The sequence below is a fragment of the Papio anubis genome, chromosome 14 (genome assembly GCF_008728515.1).
Source record: "Papio anubis isolate 15944 chromosome 14, Panubis1.0, whole genome shotgun sequence".
Taxonomy (NCBI): Eukaryota; Metazoa; Chordata; class Mammalia; order Primates; family Cercopithecidae; genus Papio; species Papio anubis.
In genome coordinates this window covers 90,566,995-90,575,514 of record NC_044989.1, presented here as the reverse complement: position 1 = coordinate 90,575,514, position 8,520 = coordinate 90,566,995, and the positions used below count along the sequence as shown (strand labels likewise).

Below are 8,520 nucleotides of genomic sequence, written 5' to 3'. Positions count from 1 at the left end.
TGATTCCTACAATTCGGAAAGTGTACTTTTTCCATCATTCATTCTTATACCCCCATGTCCTTGTTCATGCTGGTTCTTCTACCTGAGGGCCTTTTGTTTTCTTTTCTTTTCTATCTGGAAACATTTTTTAGAGATGGGGTCTCACTCTGTCACCCAGGCTGGAGTGCAGTGGTATGATCATAGCTCACTGCAGTCTTGAACTTCTGGGCTCAAGCAATCCTCTAGTGTCAGCTTCCCAACTAGCTAGGACTACAGGTGCATGCCAGCATGCCTAGCAGATTGTTTTATTTATTTTTGTGTAGAGATGGGGGTCTTACTATGTTGTCCAGGCTGGTCTTGAACTCCTGGGCTCAAGCGATCTTCCTGCCTCTGCGACCCAAAGTGCTGGGATTACAGGCGTAAGCCACTTTGCCCGGCCCATGTGGGGAAATTTTCTGTTTATCCCTTTAGGCAAGATGGTAAGATTCTTATGTCACTCTCCTCACTCCTTCCTGGATACTCCTTTTGTATTTTATCTTACTCTGCTTGTCATGTTGCCTTGTTGTTGCTTGTACCTATCTGCCTCTCCTGAGGAGGAACTTGTTACCCTTCTTGTCTCTGCACTCCCAGCTCCTAGTACATAGCGCTTGCTCAACAGATGGTTGGTGCATTGACAGAGAAACCACTGGTAGCTGTTACTACCAATCCTGACTCCCTGCAGTGCTTCAGCTGATCCTGCTCCAGATATGCACTGAATATCCTTTTGTTGAACACCAGAAATAAAGGGGATGGGTGAGGAGGATAGTCTTCGGTGGCCAAGGATGTTTCTAGGTACTTTGCAGCACTCAGCAATAGGGAGTGGCCTTCTAGTCCCCCAAGAACTCTCACAGCCCTGTTTATCTTTACTGTTCAGGGTCAAATCCAAGACAAGTCAATGATCAGGAAAGACCTTTTTTTTTTTTTACAGTGAAGTTTATTTCAGAACCATTGAATAGCATGGTCATATTTGCTCATGTATAAATATTCCCATTTAAATAATCTAAGCTTATATATTTGCAGTCTTAATTAAAGGACTTGATTTAAAGAGAGCTCACCAGTCCAGGTTGAATTGAATAGCTATAAAAACTGGGCTCTATTACAGACACTGCTATTTCTTGCCCCCCTTGAATAAATTAAATAGAACAATCAATAAAATAAACAAATAAATAAATAGGGAAGCAGTTGCTCATCAGAATGTGGGGGCAAATAACAGAGGGTTTTTTTAGAACCACATGTGGCCATGGTTTCTGTCAGGTGGGCTTAAGTGAGTGGGAGAGGTAAGAGAGGCCTGGCTCAACAAAGGGGCTGAGGATTGGCCCTGAAAGGAGGGAGCTGACTGTCCTGGCTGATGGACAGGAGATCTTCTTAGCACTATCCTAAAGCAGGCAGTTGGGCACTGGTGTAGACAACAGGAAAGTCCAGGCTCTAGCCACACTCAAAACCTTTCTGTTCCCTTTCTGCCCGTCCTATGGATTGAGTCGACATTCAGCACAGGACTTTCTGGGTACAGCTCTCAAGACGCAAATTGCATGGTGAAGTCAGTTATATCCTGGCCACCTCTGGTCCCTCCCAGGAAGACGGGCATATTTTCTGCTTGAGAGGTGCTGATGTACCAGTTGGGGAATTGGGCAGACTCAAATTCCAGCTTGTTATTGATTTCTATCTTGTTGAAGACAAATCGCTTTTCCATCTTCTTCTTTGGGTAATTTTTGGGATCTACACTCTGCAGCAAAAGAGAAAGAAGAGTTTTTGTGAGGCAAGGGACAAAGATGCCATGGGAAAGATGTTCTTTGGGTTGGCCAGAGAGGAAACTGATGAGCGGGTCACAGGATCAGGAGCCAGACTCCTGAGTTAGAACTGGGCCCCCAACTTTCTGTGTGGTTACTAAAAGAGCTCTTCTTCTTTTCTAAAGCTTAGTGCCAAATGCTGAGGAGCATAATGTAGGTGAATTTTTTTTTTTAAGTGAAAATTAGGCTAGAGCTTCTTGAAGTACCTATTTTCCACGGGCTTTTTACTGTATTTTTCCCTATGGTCCTAGAATGACATCAACTTGGAAATGTAGCTTTTGCTGGGAAAGCTGGAGGTGATAGTGGTGGTGATTTTGGGAGTGGAGTGGACGTGATAATGGGATCCTTTAAGTCATTTATTTCCCAAAGTGTCTATCAAATGAGAGCAGCCCTGACAATATATAATCTGTTGGGGTCATAACTATGCTAGGATACAATAACATCAGAAAAATGATTTAATTTTCTGCAGCAGGATTGAAAGCTGCATGCACTTAAAAATTCTGTTAAATTTATTTACGTTAATGCAACATTGTCAAATAGACCTGTTCCCAGCTTTTCCTAGGGATGGGGGCGGGGAGAAGGTGGTTGTGAGTGATAGAAGGTGGTTATAAGTGATAGCTGGAGACTGAGAAGGGCTTCATTCCATAGCATTCACTTACCTCCAGCTGTAGCGTGGGCTTATCATCTTTCAACACGCAGGACAGGTACAGGTTCTTTGCCTTGAGGCCCAAGGCCACAGGTACTTTGTCATTACTTTCTTCTCCTTGTACAAAGGACATGGAGAACACCACTGAAGAAAGAAGGGGGTCTTGTGGTTAGGGACACAGCAGTGCAGGGTCAGCCCAACCCCTGGGCCCCATGAGTAGGACACATGTAATTTGGTATCCTCTGTGGGAACCCACAGTGAGGTTCCTTGGCCTAAGAGACAGGATAACTTGACTTCTCACAGACAATAGCAGGGTCATTTCATTGATTTAGGGTTTCCCCTCAAAGGCCTGAGGGTTTCTCAGAGCCTCATAGAAGTGGAAATGGAGAATGAAAGAGGGTCTGTGTCTTAAATGCTGAAGGAAGGAAGGAAGGAAGCCATTGTGTCACTGGCTGGCAATGTGCGCATCCACAGGAGCAGTACGACTTGATCAATGTGGAAGGCAAGGAAAGAGGTGAAGCTGTACTTCTGCCGGAAATCAGGCACCAGAACTGTTTCAGGAACAGAGAGTAGCCCGTGGGAAGAAACTGGGAGAGGAGAGGCTGAGCTGGGAAAGTGGCTCCAAAGAGAGACACTCATTTTGATCTTCCTCAGTCACAGCAGTGTCAGTTGGAGGCCCTGGGATCACTCTTACTACCCGATTCCAAAGAAACAGGATTTTCTTGGCCTGGCTGAGAGCAAATAGCTTCGCCCTGAGTGAGGCTGCCTTTCAAGGTCAGCAGCCTTAGTTGCCCACACTCCTGTGCACAGGCTTTGGCTACTGTGGCACGATGCCAGGAAGATCACCGCAGCTCATGATGGGCTCACCGCACTTGAAACATTTGCCAGTTATAGCGTAGAGATATAAGTTCCTGCTGGGCAGTAAAATTTCCCTACAAGGAACCACCTGGCATTGGGTGGGACGGATGTTGGGGCAAGGGGGCAAGGCTGGAGAGGGGGATGGACACATTATCGCTCCAGCACTCTTGTTTCAGCCTCAACAACAGGAAGAGAGAACCCACAGGCAGTTAGGCCTTGTCCATCAAATGACACCATATTGTGGAAGAATTGACATTGCACTATGCCCAAGAGACTTGGGTGGACATGGTCCTGGGAGTGCTTGAGCCGTCTAATTTCTCAGGGTCACACTCCTGTTGACAAATGCACTGGCCAGTGCAATCAAATGTGCCATTTCTAGGACCAAAGTTTGTATATTCTTTTTTAATGTTTCTTTTCACTTGTGTTGATCATTTGCCTTAAATTCACTTTCTACTTTGTTTAAAACATGGAGAATTAGCAAGCTGCCAGGAGGCCAGGCAGGGAAACCAGGATGTTTCCATTTACCTTGTTGCTCCAGATCCTGTCCCTGGAGGTGGAGAGCTTTCAGTTCATATGGACCAGACATCACCAAGCTTTTGAGCTGTGCATCCCGGAGTGTGCAGTGCAGTGATCGTACAGGTGCATCATGCACACAAGCGTCGTTATTGCATGTGTCGAGGAAGACAGGTTCTGAAATGTGGAGCACATGTTGTTTAGGTATAAAATCAGAAGGGCAGGCCTCATGAGGTGAGGCAGCAGAATTAATTTCTTGGAGGACACCTGAGCATATACAGTCAAAGTCTGATGACAACACCGGTGAGGACGAAGCTGGGAGTGGGGTGACTAAGAACACTGGACCTGACACTATTAGACATGGGTTCCAGCTTCAGCTCTTTTACTGCTCACTGTGGACGAGCAACAGAGCTACTCAGGTAAAATGGTGATGGTCATACCACTAGCCCACAGGGAGGTTACCAACATCTGAACATCGTAGTGACAATGTAAGTGAAAGGCCCCTGAGAAAGAGTGAGGGAGTTGCAAATGTCAGTAGCAGTCAAGATCTTCTTTAATAATAGTTTCCACTAAATAGATGATTGCTTTGGTTTCCAGCCTTCTTTGTTTTTTCTCCCTGCTGGGCCTTCTACCTTTAAAGGGCTTCGGCTCTGGGGGAATTGAGTTGGCTGGTGCATGATGACTTCCAAGAGGACACAAGTGGAGATCTACTGCCCGCTCTTGGCTAAGTACCTTCTTCAAAGATGAAGGGAATCAAGGTGCTCAGGTCATTGTCCTGGAAGGTCTGTGGGCAGGGAACCAGCATCTTCCTTAGCTTCTCCATGGCTACAACAACCGACACGGCCTGCCGGAAGCCCCTGTTGTAGTGCTCGTGGGAGATTTGTAGCTGGATGCCGCCATCCAGAGGGCAGAGGTCTAGATCCTGGAAGGAGCACTGCAGAGAGAGTGAGGGAGGGAACCTGGTGAGGTGGTCCTGCCAGGAACCGTGCTTTGACATCAGAGAGGACAAAGCTCAGAGAGGAGGAAGGGGATTGAAAGAATCCTGAGCTTCTAAAGATCATCCCTCTTTGGGCCAGGTGTGGTGGCTCATGCCTGTAATCCGAGCACTTTGGGAGGCCAAGGTGGGTGAATCATTTGAGGTCAGGAGTTCAAAACCAGCTTGGCCAACATGGTGAAACCCCTTCTCTACTAAAAATACAAAAATTAGCTGGGTGTGGTGGGGCACACCTGTAATCCCAACTATTGAAGAGACTGAGGCACGAGAATCGGTTGAACTTGGGAGGCGGAGTTTGCAGTAAGCCGAGATTGTACCATTGCCCTCCAGCCTGGGCAACAGAGTGAGACTCCGTGTCATAAAATAAAATAAAATAAAAATAATAAAATAAAATAAAAAGATTATCCCTCTCTGAAGCTCAAGGAGGTTAAGGGTGTACTCAAGAGCACATGGCAGGTTAGAGGCAGACTCAGGACTAGAATGTGAGCTTTCTCTCACCTTACAGGCTATTGTTTTAGAATAAATCCCATTTCTACCTTGTTCATCTTTTTTGTACATGCCCCACCTACACCATACATGTGTACCTTTTCTATATCTTTTTGTATCCCTAATGCTGTCACACTATGATTTGCTTTATCATGCTGATGACCATAACATTTTCCATTCACCTATGCTCACTCAGCAAGTATTCAATTTTTCTACGCCATTCCTTTTTTTTTCTTTTTCATAACACTGTCTCATAGGCATTCTGCAAATCCTGTAAGAGTAGTTACTTTTTGTGAAATATTACCACTTTCCTCTTATTCAGAGAAGCTCAGTATTAAGTCTTAACTGAGATTGCCTCAAGGCATGATAATGGTTCAAAGGCTTGAAAGACAGTTAAAGAGACCTCTACGTGCACAAAAGGAAGTGAGCAGGAGAGAATTTCCTGCCTGGAGCAGAGCCAAGCTGCTGGAAAAGGCAATGGGGGCAAAGGCCAGGCGGACAAGCCAATGGGCTCCTCCTACAGCTGGAGCCAACCAGTTATGCCAGTCTTAGGACTTTTAAAGAAATGTGTTTTTAACAAGACTGAGGACTGGATTATGAGGCTAGGGGAGGCTGTCACAAACTGGAATAAAATAAAGCCAGAGAAAGTGGCTGCCTCCTAGCCTGCACAACTGCCCTATGTAGGCTGATGGCTGGGCCACCTAGAAAGGTTACTGAGCATCATATAAAACAGAAGGGACGGCAGGAATATAACATGGCTCTCTGTAAGAATGAGTCTGAAAAATGCTCATTTGCTGCCCAAATGCCCTTAGCTACAACTGAAAATATTTCAGAACTGAAGGTTGTTGGATGCTGGCATCTCAGAGATCATCCAGCTCAGCCCTTTATTTTTCAGATGAGGTCCAAAGAGGGTAAAATGACTTGTCAAGGTCACACAGCAAGTGAATGGTTTTCTTTCAAGTCTCAATTAATCTTTTTGTTTACATCATCTATGTCTTGTTGCTATAAGCTTCACCCCATGGAGCAAAAAACTATTCTACTCAAAAGGGGTAGACATATGTTAGTTCTCAAGATCATCTCTTAATTTCAGAGTTTAACTCAAGTGATTGGCATAGGCTGAACCCATCTCCTAAAAGGAGAATCAAATTTGTGTTGAAGACTTGGCTGTCTTCCTACTACGAAATGGGAAACCTTAACACTACTCCTTCCCTGTCACCACCAAGTGTGGCCACCACCACCACTGTTAGTGAGTGACTATGATGATACGGTGACCAGGTGGCCAGGTCAGCAAGTGGTGCATCCTGTGTCTCACTGGAAGAGGTTAAAGTTGTTCTAAAACAAAATGCCATGGCATCAAAGTGGCTCAGCACTCTTTTCTTTGAGCTTTCCCTGTGTTAGAGCCCTTCGTTGGGTTGGGAGTTAAACCCACAGTCTTACCTTCATCTGTTTAGGGCCATCGACTTCAAAGAACAAGTCATCCTCGTTGCCGCTGTAATAAAAACAGGGACATGTCTCAATTATATCTTCTAAACAGGTTTATTTTTCCTTCCCTGTGTACAAGACTTGACTGTTCATAAGAAACTGCAAACAGCCTGTCTCTCAAAGCTGCCTGAAAACACCTGGCAAGTTCCACAGTGATATGCGCAGAACAGTCTAGAAGGCAGATTCTAGGCCTGGCAGGTGGGCACCCTGGGTGCTCCCTGTTGGATCTTGAGGCCTAACCTCTAGCCCAGCAGAGTCAGCTAAAATCTGAGCTCTCCTTCTCCCTCCAAGCCACACTTTGCAAAGGGGTTCCTTGTATTGTCAGCTTGGAATCTTTTCTCCCCATTTGCCTGTGCAGGAGGCCCTTGCAACAACACTTCTGGATAGCCTCCAGGCCCCAAGGCTGGAGGGACTTATAATGGGAAAGTAGTGTTTCAACCAGGTTTACTTGGAACCCTGTTTGCCACTGAAAGAGGCAATTTAGGGGGAAAATATTGTCTCCAAGCACAGATAACACTCTACTCTTGAAAGAGGAGCCCTGCTCATGTTACTTGTCTCAGTGTCCCCACTGACCTGTAGTAAGCCATCATTTCACTGGCGAGTTCAGGTACTTCTGCCATGGCTACTTCAGACACCTGTGTAAAAAGGAGAAAATGAGTGACTTCCCCATGACGGCTACGTTCACATGTTGATTTCTCTCAGCATCCAGTACATGGCAGGCATGCAAGTAAGTGATCTCTGAGTGAATGAATGAATGTGTGAAAGAGAAGTCCTTTGGGTGTAGAGAAAAGCATTTACTAAACCAAACCCCAGCTAGCAATGTATTTGCTAGGAGAGCTGGAGCAGAGGTTTCGACGCTAACCTTTAGGGTGTCAGCTGCTAGATAAGCAGTATTCATTCCCAGAATATTTCCCCAGTCATAAGCATTATATTACACCTGGCATTTTTGCAAAAAGCTGAGAGAGGGAGGCAGAGAGGGAGGGAGGAAAAGAGGGAGGATGGGGGGGGGGGGGAGAGAGAGAGAGAGAGAGAGAGAGAGAGAGAGAGAGAGAGAGAGAGATACACACAGAGGGAGAGAGACAGAGAGACTCCCTTAGCACCTAGTTGTAAGGAAGAATTAAAGTCATACTTGAGCAATGAAGATTGCTGAGGAGAATCCCAGAGCAGTCTGTTGTGCCTTCTGCCTCGAAGAGGTTTGCTGTCTGCCGGTTTCTCCCTCGCTGTTTTATGGCTTTCAAAAGCAGAAGTAGGGGTCTGAGAAATTTCTCTGTTGAATACCTGATTTCACAATCAAGTTAAAGGAAAGGGGAAAAGAAAAGAGTATTGGTGGAAGCTTCTAGGGGAGGGGACCAATAAACTGAAATAATTCTCTGGTTCGTGGAAGGGCAAGGAGCAAACTATGACACATTTTGCAAATGTATCACTATGCAAATACGCATTGTTTTTCTGACAGCCATTGTGCAGTTGATGTCCACATTAAAATACTGGATTTTCCTAGGTTAGAAGAATGTTTAAATTTAGGACATCTGGGACAAAGTGGAAGACACACAGATTTATACATGCAAATACTTTTCTTCATTCACTTCTTTGTACTTAAGTTTAGGAATGTTCCCACTTAGAGATGGATAAATGGGTACAATGAAGGGGCAGTAGCCCTCCCTGTCTGGATTGAGGGTGTGGGTCTCTACCTTGGGTGCTGTTCTCTGCCTCAGGAGCTCTCTGTCAGTTGCAGGAGC

The 8,520-nt window shown here is 45.5% G+C and overlaps 1 protein-coding gene across 1 annotated transcript; it reads right to left on the bottom strand.

Moving 5' to 3' along the window:
- Positions 1-929: 929 nt before the first annotated feature.
- IL1B (interleukin 1 beta) lies at positions 930-8,107 on the bottom strand. The gene is made up of 7 exons (XM_003909145.5): positions 7,914-8,107; positions 7,358-7,419; positions 6,740-6,791; positions 4,555-4,756; positions 3,835-3,999; positions 2,465-2,595; positions 930-1,741 (listed from the first exon to the last, which is right to left on the bottom strand). The coding sequence occupies exons 2-7, from the start codon at positions 7,402-7,404 to the stop codon at positions 1,532-1,534; spliced, it is 807 nt and encodes a 268-aa protein (XP_003909194.1). The 5' UTR covers positions 7,405-7,419; positions 7,914-8,107; the 3' UTR covers positions 930-1,531.
- Positions 8,108-8,520: the final 413 nt, after the last annotated feature.